The sequence below is a fragment of the Pelophylax lessonae genome, assembly GCF_965119305.1.
Source record: "Pelophylax lessonae genome assembly, chromosome: 10".
In the NCBI taxonomy this organism is placed as follows: domain Eukaryota; kingdom Metazoa; phylum Chordata; class Amphibia; order Anura; family Ranidae; genus Pelophylax; species Pelophylax lessonae.
The window spans coordinates 36,967,241-36,984,871 of NC_138777.1; the positions used below are offsets into that span (position 1 = coordinate 36,967,241).

A 17,631-nucleotide genomic window follows, 5' to 3' on the forward strand; every position below is an offset into this window, starting at 1 on the left:
GGCTGATGGAGAAAATGGAGGTAGAGTTGTTAGGTGTGGGTAGGATAGGCTTCTCTGAAGAGGAGGGTTTTCAGAGATCGCCTAAAGAGTAGGAGAGAATCGGACAGATAAGGGTAATGCCTCGTACACATGCACCGATTGTCGGCCGAACGATCGGCCGTCTTTTGTCCAGTGTTGTTGTGTTGGTTGGAATGTGCTCTAGACTGCACACGAATTTTGTTGGCCAACAACAACCAACTGCAGAAGTGATGTCATGTGCTGGTTTACTTTTCGTGTGTTTTTTCGTCTCTGAGCATGCCCAGTCTTGCTCATCTGATTTTTGTCGGCCGAAATCTGTACTGACTGACGAACAATCGGCCGTTCTGGTGACGGCCAACAAAAATTTTATAGCATGCACACCAGATTTTGTTCGGCTGAAAAGTCGCAGTCGATTGTCGGAAGCATCATACTAACAAGCCGACAATCGGCCGATCGGACGTTGGCCGAAAATTTACGGCCAACAATCGGTGCATGTGTACGGGGCTTAAGGATTTCCCTGGGATTGGAGAGTCTCTGGTAAAGTCCTGGAGGCGAGCATGGGAGGAGATGATGAGGAAGCTAGAGAGCAGGAGGTTTTAAGAGGAACGAAGAGAGCGATTAGGTTGGTATTTTGAGATGAGGCTGGTGATGTAGCTGGGGACTAAGCTGTGGATGGCTTTGTAAGATGTTGTAAGTATTTTGAATTTAATTTGTTGGGTGAGCGGAAGCCAGTGGAGGGCTTGACAGAGAGGAGCAGCGGACACTGAGCGATTGGTGAGGTGGATGACTCTGGCAGCAGCATTCATGATGGATTGAAGGGGGGAGGAGCCTGTGTAGAGGTAAGCCAATGAGAAGGGAATTGCAGTAGTCGAGGCGCGAGATGACCAGGGAGTGAACTAGGAGCTTTGTTGTGTCTTTGGTTAGAAAGGGGCGTATTTTGGAGATGTTGCAGGGGTTTAGGCGTCAAGATTTGGACAGCTATTGGATGTGGGGCTTGAAGGAGAAATCAGAGTCCAGGACAACGCCTAGGACCTTGGCATGTGGGGATGGGCTGATAGTAATTCCATCAATATTGACAGAGAGATCAGGGAAGGGGCACGTGGTGAAGGAAAAATAATAAGCTTGGTTTTGGATGGATTGAGTTTGAGGAAGTGGTGAGACATCCAGACCGATATGTCTGATAGTAAATTAGTGATACGTGAGGAGACTGAGGGAGAGCTGAGGGGTGGATAAATAGATTTGGGTATCGTCAGCGTAGAGATGGTATTGGAAGCGGTGGGAGGCATCAACTGACCCAGAGAGGAGGTGTAGATTGAAAATAGGAGGGGTCCAAGAACAGAGCCTTGGGGGACCCGAACAGAGAAGCGAAGAGGAGATGAGGAAGTAGAATTGTAACTAACGCTCGGTTCACACTACCGCAACCAGAAAGTCGCCCCATGAAGGAGCGACTTTTTAGCGCGACTTTGAAGAGACAAAAATGATAGGCGACTTTGTCTGTGGGGAATGCCTGGGTAATGTTTTTCTTCTTCCTAGAAAGTCTGATCAGTCGCTTGAAAATAGATAAGGATCCGTCTTAGAGGCGACTCCCATTGAAGTCTATGTGCACAAGTCGGATAGAGGTCGCCTTGAAGTACTACAGGAACCTTTTCTGAAGTCGGAGCGACTTCAGCAGTGCATATTAAGACGGCTCTCATTCATTTACATTGAATTTGTAATCACAAGTAACTTGGGGCACAAGTCGCGTCCCAAGTCGGAGTAGTGTGAACCGGGTCTAACGGTGCGGTTGGATAAGTAGGAAGATAACCAGTGAAGAGTACAGTCATGGATATCAAAGGCATGCAGTTTTTTGAGGAGGAGGAGGATATAGGTCACATATGGCCCGGATTATTAAACTGTACGGATGAAGAAATTGTTGCTTATATCAAATAATCACATTCTCTCATTCTGCACTGACAGGGAGAATCTGGTTGCTGCGGGCAACAGAAACCATTTTTTATTTTTATTTTGGCGGATTGATAAGTAAGGCTTGGTGTAGATTTGTGCTGAATAGTTGCTGTCAATATAAGCAGAACACTTTCTTTATTTCATAATGGAAAAATTGCCCCAGGCATAGCTGACAGGATTGATCCTTTTATCCCCTGCGGTGTAATTATATGTGGCATCTGATTGGAGGAGGCGGGTATTTTCTCTCCAGTCTCTGATAGTGAGGAATGAGTGCAGAGATTACAGAGTGACACCGCCTGTTCCTGAGAGATCCTATACACAGGAGATAATGATGTGTTTGGCAGGGGGGTGAAAAGCACATAGACATTATTTAACTAATATGGTATTTATTCTGTCACTCATTAAACTGACGTTGGAAGGTTATATCGCTCCATGCCATCTCACCTGCAGGAAGGATGGCTGAGTTTTTAGGGGACAGATGTGCAGAGATTTTTTGTTCGCCAACCTGTGTACATAATGGGGGATTTTTATAAGATTTATAACTTAGAGAATCTGCCACCATGTCCATGCAGACTAAAGTGACAGTGAGTGCAGCAGGCTCAGCTTGTTCAATTAACCACTTGCTTACCGCCCCACGCAGACTTACTGCGGCAGGGCGGCTCGGCTGTGCATAATCACATGGATCTACGTTTAGACACAGCGGGAGCCAGACCACGACCGAATCAGGTGCGATCGCCGCCGGCCTCCCGCAATCTTCCTAGAAACTGACAGGAGAGCCTTCTGCCTATGTAAACAAAGCAGGCGACTCTCCTGTCACACAGGCACAATGAGATCCTGTGTTTCAGCTAAGCTTGGATTCATTGAGTGAGTTTACTGAAAATGTAAATATTGCAGAATATACAGCCTCATGCAACATAACTAAGCTCCATTGCGTGCTGAATAAACTAAATTATTATTGTATCTTAAATAGAAAAAAACATTTTCAGATAGATTTTTAATCCAAAAGCATTTTAATAAAATATATTTGACAAAAATCCGATTTAAATTGAAAAAATGAATTTTTTTTTTTTTTATTGATTTTTATCTGCCCTGATATGCTTACATGCCACGCCCTTTCAGCTTTTTGCTACTCAGCCAATTGACTTTGTTAACTGAGAGCCGGAGATGGCCGCTCCCACCCCTCCACAGCCCAGTGCTTCAGTAAGCGTTGGGGGGGAGTGCCCATCTCAGGCTCTCATTGGCTCACTCAGAGGATGAGCTGGGTGTCGGTCCAGGCTTGTGGGCGGATCCTAACTTCGTTGTCACAATCTTGCCTGAGCCTGGACCGGCTCTGTGATGTCAGCCAACAGCAGGTTTTAACCCGCTGTCTGCTTAAAACGGGTCACAGGAGTGCAGAATGTGTGATCCACAGGAGAAGTACAGCCAGACAAGCTTTAGCTGTACTTCTCCTTTTATGTTTTTTAGTGTGCAGTAAAAGGATCATTTTATTATTTGAAAACTCTGGCTGGTAGTTAATGAATGATGTGTAATCACAGTTTTGTTTGAATGGATGTGATATAGTGATTATATTCTGTAGTGATTACATTATGACAATACACCTTCACACTCCCAGCAAACATAATCTCGGTTTTTCTGGAAGCGGGGAAGGATACAAAAGCTTGACATTTTTTAAGTGCAGTTTAGACTGGAAAATTAAATGACTTCTTTAGAATATGAAGACTGTAGTTTTCAGTACAAAAGAAGGCGGTTGAAAACCACAGTACTTGCCCTATATGAGATTTTACAATTATGACTGGGGAAAGGGGGGGGGGTAAAAACAAGTGGTTGATTTTCATTTTCACAGCCTCACTTAACACGGTGGCCTGAGGGGTGGTACACATGGAGTGTGTTGGTGCTGCCCCCTTTCAAGTGAATGCGGTACAGTACTGCTGCCTTTAAAGGGTTAAAACCTTCGTCCCGGAGGCGGCATATTGCTTTCAAGCCACCTGAGTAGCAGCAATGACAGCCGCAAGTGTAAATGAGCCCTAAGTATATACTGTATGTATAAAGCCAAAACTGTTTTTCCATTTTGTGCACATAAGAGAATAAACACAAATGAAAGTTAGAGGAAATGTCTCCAAAGTCAGGGAAATCCCCTTATAATTGTCCCTGGGATAAGTGTCCCCACTGGAAGAAATCCCTACTATTCCTGTTGTGGTGATTCACATTTTTTATTTTACAATCACATTCTGTCCTGGTCGAAAAGACAAATGGAGCCCTGGTTCACACTGCCGCCTCTTCTCATGCAACTTAAGAGTTCAAAGTCGCATGACAAGTCTCGCCCCCATTGATTGCAATGGAATTGTTCTAATCGTTGCAATTCAAGTTCCTGCACTACTTTTGGTGCGACTGCGGTGCGACTTACATACGACTTCTGTTTAAGAAATTTGTTTCATTTCTGTGTATCACCTGAGACCAGTTACTTCACTGGGTATCTGTGAGGCCCCTTTCACACGGGCGATCCGATCCGCCTGTCAGTTTTTCAGGCGGACCGGATCGGATGCTCCATGCGCCTCTATGGAGCAGCAGATGTCAGCGGAGACATATCCACTGACACCCACTGCTCTCCGATCCTGTGCGTGAAATCTGTAGGATCGGATCGGATGAGAATGGACAGGCGGTCTGTTCTCATCCGATTCCCCCATAGAGGACAGCGGAGATCTGACACCTCCCTCTCCGCACACAGAGTGGAGACAGAGCTGTCATCCGCCTGCTCAGCGGGGATCGGCGAATCGATCCCCCGCTGAGCAGAACGGACTCCGTTGGGCGGTGCGTCTGTGTGAAAGGGGCCTAAGGGTTTACAACCACTTTATCTTAGAGGGTACAGTGTTCTGATTAAGCTGCCTGCCCACTCAAATGCAGGACAGATGTCAGCATCGAAGATGGGTTTAGTTGCTAAGGTGATTGGATATGCCTTACAGGTAAACCCCTTTAAAACCTCTCTGTATGTTCTCTATGCATTGATCATGTATGGCTATGATGTGCATTAAAGTTCTCCTTTACCTCTAGTGTTGGCCTTTATCAAGAAATACATCAATTGCTTTGGGAACAGTTACCTTTCTTGCCAGTCTTTAATGACAAGCCAGCAGTGTATTGACCGTTTGTGTTTTGTTTTGCAGTGCCCTTCTGACATAATGTGGAATTGGTACTCTGGGGACGGATCGCAGCCCTCTGCAGCAGTAAGTGAATATCCATTAATTAAATTGTGACTCTAGCCAGGCAGCATAATGCACAGTTAACATGGCCGGGAATGGTTTTATGTGGCAGAAGCTTTGTAATACTGCACAAATTCTTCCCATTCACCCATTGTGCTATGTGGCTGCATAGTTAACAAAAAGTAAAATCCCTTTCTAGGGGTGTTATTTTACTGACAATGTGTCATTGTGGACCGCTAGTCCATATTGGCACAATAACTATTCCCTCACTTCAGTAATTACCTCCTGAAAATGATCTCCAGACAGTAAAATCATAATTTAAAAATCTCAGATATATGCCTCGTGTGTATAGTCCTGCATTACCCTTCACAACTGTCATTTCTCTTCATGTACACCATTTAACAACCCCTGAAAATCCTGTAAAAGGACAAAGGGAAATTGTGCTCAGAAAAGCACTAGTTGCCTAAACTGGCTCCTCAAAGTTGATCATTTTTTCAATTGCTGACTTACCATGCCTTTTTCTCTGTGTGGAGGTGGCCATCTTGGTGGAGGCAAAGTTTTGCTTCCTGCTCCCTTGATGACAGGTGGGGTAATATTCAGAAACAGCAGGCATGGTGAAGAAAGCACAGATCCACAGAATGAACCAAGCAGGGAGATCCTTGCACTGCAGGTCCTCATATATTGCTTCCTCTCCAGCAAAGAAAACAGTGAACAGCACAGTAGTTATTTTCCCAAATCTCACTCCAAAGCCAGTGAAACCAGCAGTCAAAGGCATGCATTAGATAACCTAAGAATGCAGATATATAGCTATTAGGCTACAGTAGGGATAGACCGATTCACTTTCCCCGATATCAGTATCGGCCCCCGGAACTGGCTGATATTGCCGATATTTTTGCGACGTCATTCTGCCTTCTTAGGCCGCCTACCTCGTCTTGGACAGCCTCGTCTGGGACTAGACTCGCGGGAGTGTATCACAGCCATACACCCACCCACAGCAGCCCGGTGCCAGCCAGCCACCAACATCCACAGGCCCTGTACCAGCCAGCCAAAGGCCCTGTACCAGCCAGCCAGCACCAGGCACTGTACCAGCAAGCCAGCCAGCACCAGGCCCTGTACCTGCCAGCCAGCCGCCTACAGGCCCTGTACCTGCCAGCCAGCCGCCTACAGGCCCTGTACCTGCCAGCCAGCCGCCTACAGGCCCTGTACCTGCCAGCCAGCCGCCCACAGCCCCTGTGCCACCCACCCACAGACAGGGTGCCATCCAGCCACCCACAGACAGGGTGCCCTCCAGCCACCCACAGACAGGGTGCCCTCCAGCCACCCACAGACAGGGTGCCATCCAGCCACCCACAGACAGGGTGCCATCCAGCCACCCACAGACAGGGTGCCATCCAGCCACCCACAGACAGGGTGCCCTCCAGCCACCCACAGACAGGGTGCCCTCCAGCCACCCACAGACAGGGTGCCCTCCAGCCACCCACAGACAGGGTGCCCTCCAGCCACCCACAGACAGGGTGCCCTCCAGCCACCCACAGACAGGGTGCCCTCCAGCCACCCACAGACAGGGTGCCCTCCAGCCACCCACAGACAGGGTCCAGCCAGCCACAGGCATTGTACCAGCCAACCACCACCGGCCCCTGTGCCAGCCACCCACCACAGGGTGCCTGCCAGCCAGCCACCCACCACAGGGTTCCAGCCACTCACCCACCACAGGGTGCCAGCCACCCACTCACCCACCACTGGGTGCCAGCCACCCACTCACCCACCACTGGGTGCCAGCCACCCACTCACCCACCACTGGGTGCCAGCCAGCCACCCACCCACCACTGGGTGCCAGCCAGCCACCCACCCACCACAGCGTGCCAGCCAGCCACCCACCCACCACAGCGTGCCAGCCAGCCACCCACCCACCCACCACAGCGTGCCAGCCACCCACCCACCACAGGGTGCCAGCAAGCCAGCCACCCACCACAGGGTGCCAGCAAGCCAGCCACCCACCACAGGGTGACAACAAGCCAGCCACCCACCCACCCACCACAGGGTGCCAGCCGGTGCCAGCCACCCACCCACCACAGGGTGCCAGCAAGCCAGTCATTAAGCATTAAACAAAATTCAGTACCAGATTTGTGTCAAAAATTGTTTTATTTTCTCAAAACTTTAAATGTACAAAATATCGGCCCATATCGGCCGATAACGATACGTTGTGACCAAAATATCGGTATCGGCCCTGGAAAAAAAACATATTGGTCTATCCCTAGGATACAGTACACGTGTGTCTAGGCACAGTCATGTTGGGAAGTGCAATGCTATTTTTCAGAAGGAATTCAAGGCAAAAGATACATTTTTGAGGACGCTGCTTAGGCACAATTAACTTAAAACAAGATAATGAGATGGCAAATTATTACTACTTGAATTTAGGTCCTCTTTATTAGTACTAAGCCATCTGATGGGTGACTGTACGATAACTTTGGCTGCTGATTGGCCTGCTTCCTCGGCCCTTCTTCACCCAGCCTGCTGATTGAACAGTCATTAAACAGCAGCACACTGATCATACGTTTGCTATTTCCTCCTGTAAGCATGTTCAGTTCTTGGTTAAAGTGTCATTAAGCCCACATCTTTAAAAACAATCAATAAATAGTGTATTACATGCTGTTCATACTCACTCAATCACGATCGGATTTGATTTCTGTATTATGCATAATACCTGGTTGATCCTGCTGTTCGCTATCTCTCCCTTCAGTCCATGTACCCTCTGCAATTGGAGATTTTGCAGAGCAGTGTTGGCAGCTAGTGCATATGCTCAGTTTTCTATACTGAGCATTTTCTCCCTATCTCATCTGAGCAGCCCATGTGACTATAGAGCAGGGGTCTTCAAACTATGGCCCTCCAGTTGTTCAGGAACCACAATTCCCATCATGCCTAGTCATGTCTGTGAATCCCAGAGTTTTAAAATGCCTCATGGGATGTGTAGTTCTGCAACAGCTGGAGGGCCGCAGTTTGAGGATCCCTGCTATAGAGTCACACATGTGGGCATATAGACCCTGCCTCCTCCTCTGTGCCCACTAACTATGTAAACACAATTGGAACAGGATATTGCATATTGATTGATGGAGGCTTCACCTCCTTGATATTCTAAGACACAGGGTGGAGGGGCGTGACAGTCTGTGGCTGGCAGAAATCTTCCAACACCATGTTATTTCCAAAAAATAATAAATATTTAATTTCAAATATATATTTGAATGATAATGTAAAACAGTTTGATTATATTTATTTTTACTCCTTATTCCAAAGGCTTTTTTTTTTTTTTTTTTTTAATATTGATCTATTTTGAGTGACTGGCAGCATAGGACTAGAAGTTCCTCCTGCCACTGTTTCTCTACAGACAGGCTGGGAAAGAGCTGGGTCATTTGTTTAGCAATTGGAAATTTTTTTTTTTTCTTTTACTTAAAGCGGAGTTCCACCCATTTTTAAAAGGTTGGATTACATAGATGTATGTAATCCCCTTTAAAACGACTTTTACCAATGGAAACTTTTTTTTTGCTAGTAAATACCTTAATTTCTGCTGTATTCCTCCTCTCCTCACTTCCGGGTCCGATTGGCGATGCCGTCATTCGGCGATTCGCAGTGTGTGCTGGGATGTATTCCATTCCAGAAATCTCTCAGTATTACCCAGGAGCTGAGCTGTACTGTGTGTATTCAGGCCGTGACCTGCCCCGCCTCCTCTCAGTGAGTTGTACTGTATGCATTGTATTCAGGCCGTTCTCTGCCCCGCCTCCACCCCGCCTCCTCTCAGTGAGCGAGGACTGAAAGCATTATATCCTCACTGAGCTCACTGAGAGGAGGCGGGGCAGAGAACGGCCTGAATACAATGCACACAGTACTACTCACTGAGAGGAGGCAGGGCAGGTCACGGCCTGAATACACACAGTACAGCTCAGCTCCTGGGTAATACTGCGAGATTTCTGGAATGGAATACATCCCAGCACACACTGCGAATCGCCGAATGACGTCATCGCCGATCGGACCCGGAAGTGAGGAGAGGATGAATAAACAAGAAAATAAGGTATTTACTAGCAAAAAAAAAGGTTTCCATTGGTAAAAGTCGTTTTAAAGGGGATTACATAGATCTAAAGTTACGAAAATGGGTGGAACTCCACTTTAAGATAATTACAGTGCCATCATCCATATACAGAAAGAGAAGGAACAATGTAAATTTAACAGTGTGTGTTTAGTATGACTTTCACTGTGCAAATCGATTGATTCAGAGTATTGCCTCCTATTCTCCTAATCTAAAACCTGGTGTGCAGAAGATCGCATGAAAGGAAGGCAAATTGTGGTACAGAAGCTATTTGTATATATAAAAAAAATTAAGGCTACACTACTGGATTAAATTGTGGATTTAAGTATTTGCTTAAAGTTTAGTTTTATGTCTCCACCCTTCTACTCATCAGTTTACACTTTTTGATCCTGCCAGTACTGCTGTTGTGATCTCATGTCCTGCACTGGGTTGACAAAGCTACATTAGCACTTCTGAATCTGTAGTGTTGTCAGCCCTCCAAACCCCCCCCCCCCCCCATTTAGCTATGTGGTGAATGCTGTGATGTCATCATGTCACCATGCCCATCTTTGGAGGTGTTGTCAGCCAGCCCTCCAAAGCTCCTCTCTCTGTTTATTATTATTATTATACAGAATTTATATAGCGCCGACAGTTTGCGCAGCGCTTTACAATATAAATGCTGACATAATCACATCACCGCATCCATCTTCACATTATCTGCCAACCCTTCAACCTCTTCCCTCTTATCAACTATGTGGCGATGTCATCACATCATTGTGTCCATCCTTATAAAGGGATTGTCGGCCAGCCCTTTAAACCTCTTCTCCCCATTCAGCTGTGTGATGACATCATCACATCACCGCAATGTGTGGTCGGCCAGCAGACAGTTTACTTTCTGTTCTGCTCCTTCTCCTATCCTCAGTGTCATAACACCCGCCTACTGCCCCGACAGGAAGAAGAGAGCGAAAGGTATCTGCAGTCACGTGAACTGGATTAACAGAAAAAAATAAAGGTTTTTACAATTTTTTTTTTTAAAATAAAGGGTCTCTGAATACCAGTAATAATAAAGATCTTAGTGATTTATTTGGTTGATAGACTTTGTGGATACTTTTAATGCAGGAGAAATATGGAACTAATCTCCGATTACCTTGTGTTTTGTAGGGCTCTGAGAATCCCAGTGCTGGCACCATGTCAGTGGCAGATCTAACGGAGCAGCTGGCACAGACTCAGCAGCTGGTGGTACAGCTGAAAGATCTGATCAGAGAGAAAGACAATGACCTGCGCAAGAAGGATCAGCAGCTCAAGGTCGGTTCTTACAGTGGTAATAACTGTGGAATGAATTGGTTTGTAAGCAGAATATTCTGCTCAAAAGCAGCTTGTTTATATGACATATTTTGCAGCAGTGTGTGTAATGAGTGCATATGACTGTGCAGCTAGTATATACTCAGACGGCTTGCAGGCTGAATTTATATTGACAAAATCTGACAAGGACGATCATTTAAGATGCTTGTTTGACAGGCCTGGAAGAAAATTACGATTCAACAGAGCTTGTGTCTTATACTCAGTAATTCCTATTCAGCAGCAAGGACTCCTTGTCATAATGCTTAGCTCACTGACTCTGCTAACTTCTTAGTTTTAACTTCTACTTTAACCACTTAAGCCACGGAAGATTTTACCCCCTTCCTGACCAGGGGGTATTTTGCGATTCGGCACTGTGCGACTTTAACTGACAATTGCGCGGTCATGCAACGCGGTACCCAAACAAAATTTACGTCCTTTTTTCCCCACATATAGAGCTTTCTTTTGGTGGTATTTGATCACCTGTGCGATTTTTACTTTTTGCGCTATAAACAAAAAAATAGCGACAGTTTTGAAAAAATAACAATATTTTTCACATTTTTTTATATGAAATTCCCCCCCCCCCCCCCCCAAAAAAAAAAGTAAAAATCTAAATTTTTTATCATTTTAGGCCAATTTGTTTTCTGCTACATATTTTTGGTAAAAAAAATTGCAATAAGCGTATTTTGATTGGTTTTCGCAAATGTTATTGCGGTTACTAACTAAGGGAAAGATTTCTGTCGTTTTTGGTGGGGTTTTTTTTAACGAATAATGGCGGCGATCTGCGATTTTTTTTTTTTTTTTTTTTTTTTTTTTTTTTTTTTTTTTGCAGTACTGCGACATTGCGGCGGACAGATCGGATGGCACTTTTGTGGTTACCAGTGACATTTCTACAGTAATTAGTGCTATATATATGCACTGTTACTGTAAAATTACACTGGCAGTGAAGGGGTTAACTTTTTTTGAGAGGGAGGGGCTATGTGTGTCCCTAGGGGCGTGATTCTAATGCCCCATACACACGTGCAGATTATCTGCAGACTTTTGTCTGCAGACTTACCAAAACCATATAATATGAGGTCAAACCTAAACACTTTCACTTTGTATGCAATCCGGCAGGCCCTTGCACTACATAGAAAAGGTAAGTCTGCAGACCAAAGTCTGCAGAAAATCTGCACGTGTGTACGGGGCATAACTGTGATTGGCTGTGGCTTCAGATGTATGAACAGTGATCAACGGTTCTACATAGTAGAACTGTATGATCATCATTCATACACCGGGGAGAATGCCAGGCGGCTTGTTTACACTAACCGCCTGCCTTTCTCCCTCTCCACCGACGATCGCGAATGACCGGCGGTTGATCGGGTCCGCCAGTCAAACGCGCGGGGGGGGTCCGTGACCGCGCGGGAGTGCGCCTCCGGGGGCGCTCGCTCGCTCCCTAGACCCTCACAGGCTAGCGACGTAGACCTACGTCACTCTGCCTGTGAGGGGCTGACCGCCGCAGTAAATAGTCGTGTGGCGGTCGGCAAGTGGTTAAAGCAGTAGTATACTCAAAAAAAAAAAACCCTGCAAGACAAAGGCATAATGAGCTAGTATGCATCTCATACTAGCTCATAAGGAAAAACTTACCTTAGAACGAAGCCCCGACACGGACCCCCCGAACACCGCTGTGGGAGCGGACATGATCACTCGGCGTCTCTTCCGGGTTCGGCGGCTCTGGCGCTGTGAGTGGCCGGAGCAGCGATGACGTTACTCTCGCTCGCGGGGGGGATTAACTTTCCGGCAACTTCCCGGCAAGGAACTCTGAAGGTCCGCAGGACCTTCAGAGCGCATGCGCCGCTCGCATCAGCAGCTGCCCGGTTTAGGAGATATTAATTGTACCTACAGGTAAGCCTTATTATAGGCTTACCTGTAGGTAAAAGTCACAAAAATCGGTATACTACTGCTTTAAAGGCATAATCCACCTTTTGCAAAAGTGTAATAAATGCACCCACATTATTTAAAAATTAGCCCTTGTTACATTTTTACATGGAAGCCTGCAGAGCAATCAATCAATGCAGTGCCCAAGCTCCTGCAAACACTTCCCCAGCCCCAGAATCATATAGCGGTACAGAACTTTATTAGAGAGGCTGGAGGAAGTAAACACTGGACTACAAGCGCAGTGATATCACAGTATCTGTCCTCTATTGAGATCTACGAGTCCCTGTGCCGTGGAAGATGGGACTTGTAGTCATTGCATTCGCAGATCCTTGTAAATAGATGATGCAGATGTGTGGGCGGAGCTACAGGATGCTTTGTGGAGAAGCTTCCCATAATTCATGTAAGTGAAGGGGCCATTTGAGGGTGGAGAGCTGAGCAATTGTGACCATGTTTTACCATAAATATTGGTGTAACATAAAGCATATTACTAAGGTGGGCTGTGCTTTTAAAATGCATCCAAACTCTAACTGGATGACCGTTTTGTTTTAAATCCCTGTGTTTCATAAACCGTTGCCAAATGTTGTTCCTGTAAATGAATGTTTTCACCTTTTTTACATCCTATTTTTTACGTCTGTCCTCCTGATCTCCACCATCCTGTTATTTCCAGTGTACATGGACTTGCTCTTGTGTTGTCTGTCTGCACATCACTGCTCAGGTTCATCTTGCTGAAAAAAAACACAAGAGGACTATGGGATTGATTTACTCAAACTAGAAAGTGCAAAATCTGGTGCAGCTCTGCATAGAAACCAATCGGCTTCCAGATTTATATGTCAAAGCTTTATTGAACAAGCTAAAGTTAGAAGCTGATTGGCTGTCATGCACAGCTGCACCAGTTTTCAGTTTTTTTCAGTTTTAATAATTTTAATGAAAGTTGGAAATGAGTGAATGAAGACTTTGGGGGAGATTTACTAAAACTGGTTTGCTAGAATCTGGTGCAGCCGTGCATGGTAGCCTTCTAACTTCAGCTTGTTCAATTAAGCTTTGACAATAAAACCTGGAAGCTGATTGGTTTCTATGCAGAGCTGCTCCAGATTTTGCACTAAACAATTTTAGTAAATAACCCCCTTTGTCTACATCAGGGGCATATGTATCACGGTGACAACACTGCAGCATAATTGGAAGACAGTTGTCACCCCATAAAATGCTGTGGCTGTCAATAACCTTTATGGCAAGATCATCAGTTGTCCATTTAATGAAAGCTGCGGATTTAAAAAAAAGTCTAAAGGAAACGATTGCCTGCACTTCAGTACTGGTATTCATCTGGACAGCATGAACAACCCATCTGGAACAACCTGTGTGGTGGTTTCCCATCCGGGGAAGGTGCACATTCCATGCAGGATCAATCAGCTTAGCCTTCAGTATTCCCACGCCTGCTTTAATCAGCTGTGGTTTATCTTTACTGCAGTTTTTACCTACCCCTTTGACTTACCTGTCATGCAAGGTTTGCAGCCAGTTTCAAGGTACTGCTGGATATGCATCTAGCTTGTCCTTAATGCAGTCCTTTACTAAGATAGCATCTCCGCACCTGCTACTCATTCTGATCCTGCTTACGGTCTCAACACCTTCCTCGTTAGATCTATACTGTTGGTACTAACCCGTCCCACAGAACTACAATAATATACAGAAAACCTTTTTATAAGCTCCCGATGAAGCTATTATAGCAAAACATGTCAAGCATTATAAATAGTTATCTTTCACCTCTTGAATACATCTTTTGATCCTGAAGGACGTCAGTTTCCTCTCCTGTCACCCCTCACGAGATCCTTCTGATGTGATGTATCTTGGAAATTATTGATACAATTATCATATTTCTGTTTATTCTGTATATATTGCATTAACAGCTTGACGCCCTAATCTTTGGGGCCCACGCACCATGTTTGATGTTTTTAAATAATTCATTAATAAATTGTTCATTTTATAAAAAATTACTTTGGTGCCTTTAAAGTCCTTGCCTGATCCACTCCAACAATTGTTCTGTTCCCATCTGGAACCATCTGATGTATTTAACCTAAAAGGCTAGGGGTAATCATAGATCTCTAAGCTTAAGGAAAGCCTTTTGGGTGATACACGTCTGGAGAGGTCCTAGACCAGTGATGGCGAACATTGGCACCCCAGATGTTTTGGAACTACACTTCCCATAATGCTCAACTACACTGCAAAGTGCATGAGCATGGTGGGAAATGTAGTTCCAAAACATCTGGGGTGCCAATGTTCGCCATCACTGTCCTAGACTCTCCATTCATGTTGTCCAGATGAAAAAGTTTACCAGTGTTTGAATTTTTTTCTTTGGAATGTAGTTGGCCTATTCCTTTAGTTTCGTGCAGTCTGTGGGGAACAGAATGAGCTCCTGCTGTGGTTCAGAACCCAATCTTCCAGTATAAGTTCACCTTCGGGAACATGTTACATGTTCCACCCATTTTTACATGTTGCCGCTCCTGCAGCCACGCAGGGATCCGCTGCCTCTGTGTAGTACGGGAAGAAGTTCCCTGTACCAGCTGTCGCTTTTTGAAAAGAGCGTGGATGCGCTGGGCTCCTCGCACGGCGCATCATTTATTCACAGAATTCTGTGAATGAATGAACTAAAAGTACAGACATCTTTTGCAGATGTCGGCTTGTAGTTCTCAATGAACCACCATGGCACTGTTGAGCGTTGTGGTAGTTCACTGATTCTTCCCATCAGTGTGAAACTGCCTGCCCATACGATGTATGGACAGATAGCTCACATTGACAGTCTGCAGGAATCCTGCATGGCACCCGCGATCTGCTGATCACAGGTGCAATGCTTTCCAGGCTCCTAAAAAAATAAAAATAAATTGTAAATGCACGTTTTTTTTTATCTGCAAAAAATACATTTTTTTTTTTTTAAGGTGAATTTATCCTTTAAGGCAGGGGTGTCCAAACTATGGCCCTCCAACTGTTCAAGACCTGCAATTCCCATCATGCCTAGTTATGTCTGTAAATGTAAGAGATTTACAATGCCTTATGGGATGTGTAGTTCCACAAAGGCTGGAGGGCCATAGTTTGGACACCCCTGCTTTAAGGTGACCCAACTCAGGGCTTGGAAATGGCGTAGCCAAAAAAAAAAAAAGAGTGTAGATTTCTTTTAAGTCAAGATAGTTTGAATTGTATTCATTTGGTTTTTGTAGCATGCAGTGTCCATTTATGTAACAAGCTTTGTTTTTTTATACAATAAAAAGCAGCTAGGTATCAAGTTTGATTTTCAGGTGAATTATTGAAGAAAGCTTGATATTCGTATCCAGCCTAGCATTGTATCTGCTTTCCAATATATTTCTTATGTTTCTGGTGTATTATTTTCTATTCTGTGCACCAAAACATTCAGAAGCAATGTATGAATTTGTGTTGCTTGTTAGCTGTTAGATAAAGATGTATACCACAGTGACCGGTTCACTTCACATTCATGTGATAATTCAATGCAGGAGGAGAAGGAATCTTCAGACGCCAAGGTCTCAAAAGCCAAGCTCCAGAGCAAAGCCAAGATTGCATCATTAACTTCTCAACTAGAAGAACTGAAGAAGCAGCTGGCTTCACCCGGGACACCAGGAAAGAAATCTGAGAACAAAAAGGTAAGTGTTTACCTGGAGCCTTCCAAGTGCTGCTAAACCTAAAATGACCTTTCTGGGATTTAACTGCTTCTGACCAGGAATTGCGGGAGAAAGGATGGGACCTGTGTGAAATGTTAACATACTACACCAAATGTTATATTAGTGTTTGTAAGATAATCTTCCTGCTTCATACACCTCTATTAATGAACTGGGCTATCCCCCAACATTAGGAATCTAGGCACTTGAACAACTGAAGTGCCATCTAGCTAAGGCTACATTCACATGTAGGCGTTTTGGGGCGTTTTTCAGCTCTAAGGATCAGCTCAAAAAACGCCCAACAAGACAAATCCTATTAATTTCAATGGCCCCTGTTCACATCTGAGCGTTCCGACGCCTTGAGCAAAATGCCCGATGCTCCAAAAAGTACATGAGCTTTTTTTGGGCAGATTACAGGCGTTTTTGCCCCATAGACTTCAATGCAAATGCTGGAAAGGTGATATAGAGCGTTTTACAGGCGTTTTGTAGCTGCTGATCTGCTCAAACAGCATCTCTCCACCCAGCTCTTGTCACGCCTCTGCTTTAGCACATGTTCTGCAAAATGGAGGACAGCACTTTACTTTTGAAAGCTGAAGGCTTCATTGCACTAATGAGAACATATCCTTGTGTGTACGATGCAAAGAATGTGCATTACAAGAATCGTGTGTATTGGAAGGATTTGTCCTCATGCACACGAAGGTCATCCTACTTTGCCCAGAACTGGCCACGCTGTCGCCGATTAGCGATCACAGGATGGACCCAGTATTGTCGATCCCTCGCTTTCTTCTCTTCCTCCCGCATTAGAAGTGCAACTGATGCACCAAACAGAAATCTGTATTTGTCGGCCATTTTAAAGACAAAAACCAGGAGAGCACACAGTAACACAACCTCACACAGACACCAAACACCACGACAATATCCTGAGGAGGAGGTCCCCTGTTTATGCAAATGTTGTAAAAAAACACGCTGCTTTTCATTGGTCACCTAAACTCGTATGACTACACAAAAACGCCTGTAAAACGATTGTAAAAACGCCTGGAAAACGCCTATAAAATAGCAACGCCTAGATGTGAACGTAGCCTAAAGAGGAGCTGAACTGTGTTTTCTAGGCCTTAAACCTCGGGTTGCTTTTTTTTTTTTTTTTTTTTGTGCACAGGCTCCAGTGTTCCCTTTAGGCTCCCTGCAGCTGATCTCTTCCCCATGACTGACTTTTTCATGCCTTGTTCTGCACTGTTTATCTTTGTGGAGGTGATCTTCTTAGCAAAGTTATCCTCTGCTATAATTTTCTCTCCAGCAAGGAGAGCATTGAACAGCACAGCAATGACATCTCCAAATCTGGGGAGACTAGCAAGTAGAGGCAGCAGTGCCTTAGATCTCACACTGCAGATATACAGCTATGAGGATGTATGGCAAAGGGAAAAATTCAGGACAATATGGGGGGTCACTGCAGGTGAAGGTAGTAAAAAAACAGTTGTTTGAATTATTCCCATTATTTGTTTGCATC

The 17,631-nt window shown here is 45.0% G+C and overlaps 1 protein-coding gene across 4 annotated transcripts in view; it reads left to right on the plus strand.

Annotated features, from left to right (window-relative positions):
- Positions 1-17,631, plus strand: part of LOC309564928 (uncharacterized protein) — a 171,996-nt gene that overhangs the window by 15,042 nt on the left and 139,323 nt on the right. For all 4 annotated transcript variants that reach the window (XM_082269629.1, XM_082269630.1, XM_082269631.1 and 1 more), the window contains exons 2-4: positions 5,121-5,180; positions 10,375-10,518; positions 15,966-16,112. In XM_082269629.1, the coding sequence (XP_082125755.1) occupies positions 5,136-5,180; positions 10,375-10,518; positions 15,966-16,112 (336 nt within the window). In that variant the 5' untranslated portion in view covers positions 5,121-5,135. The remainder of the gene's footprint in view (positions 1-5,120; positions 5,181-10,374; positions 10,519-15,965; positions 16,113-17,631) is intronic.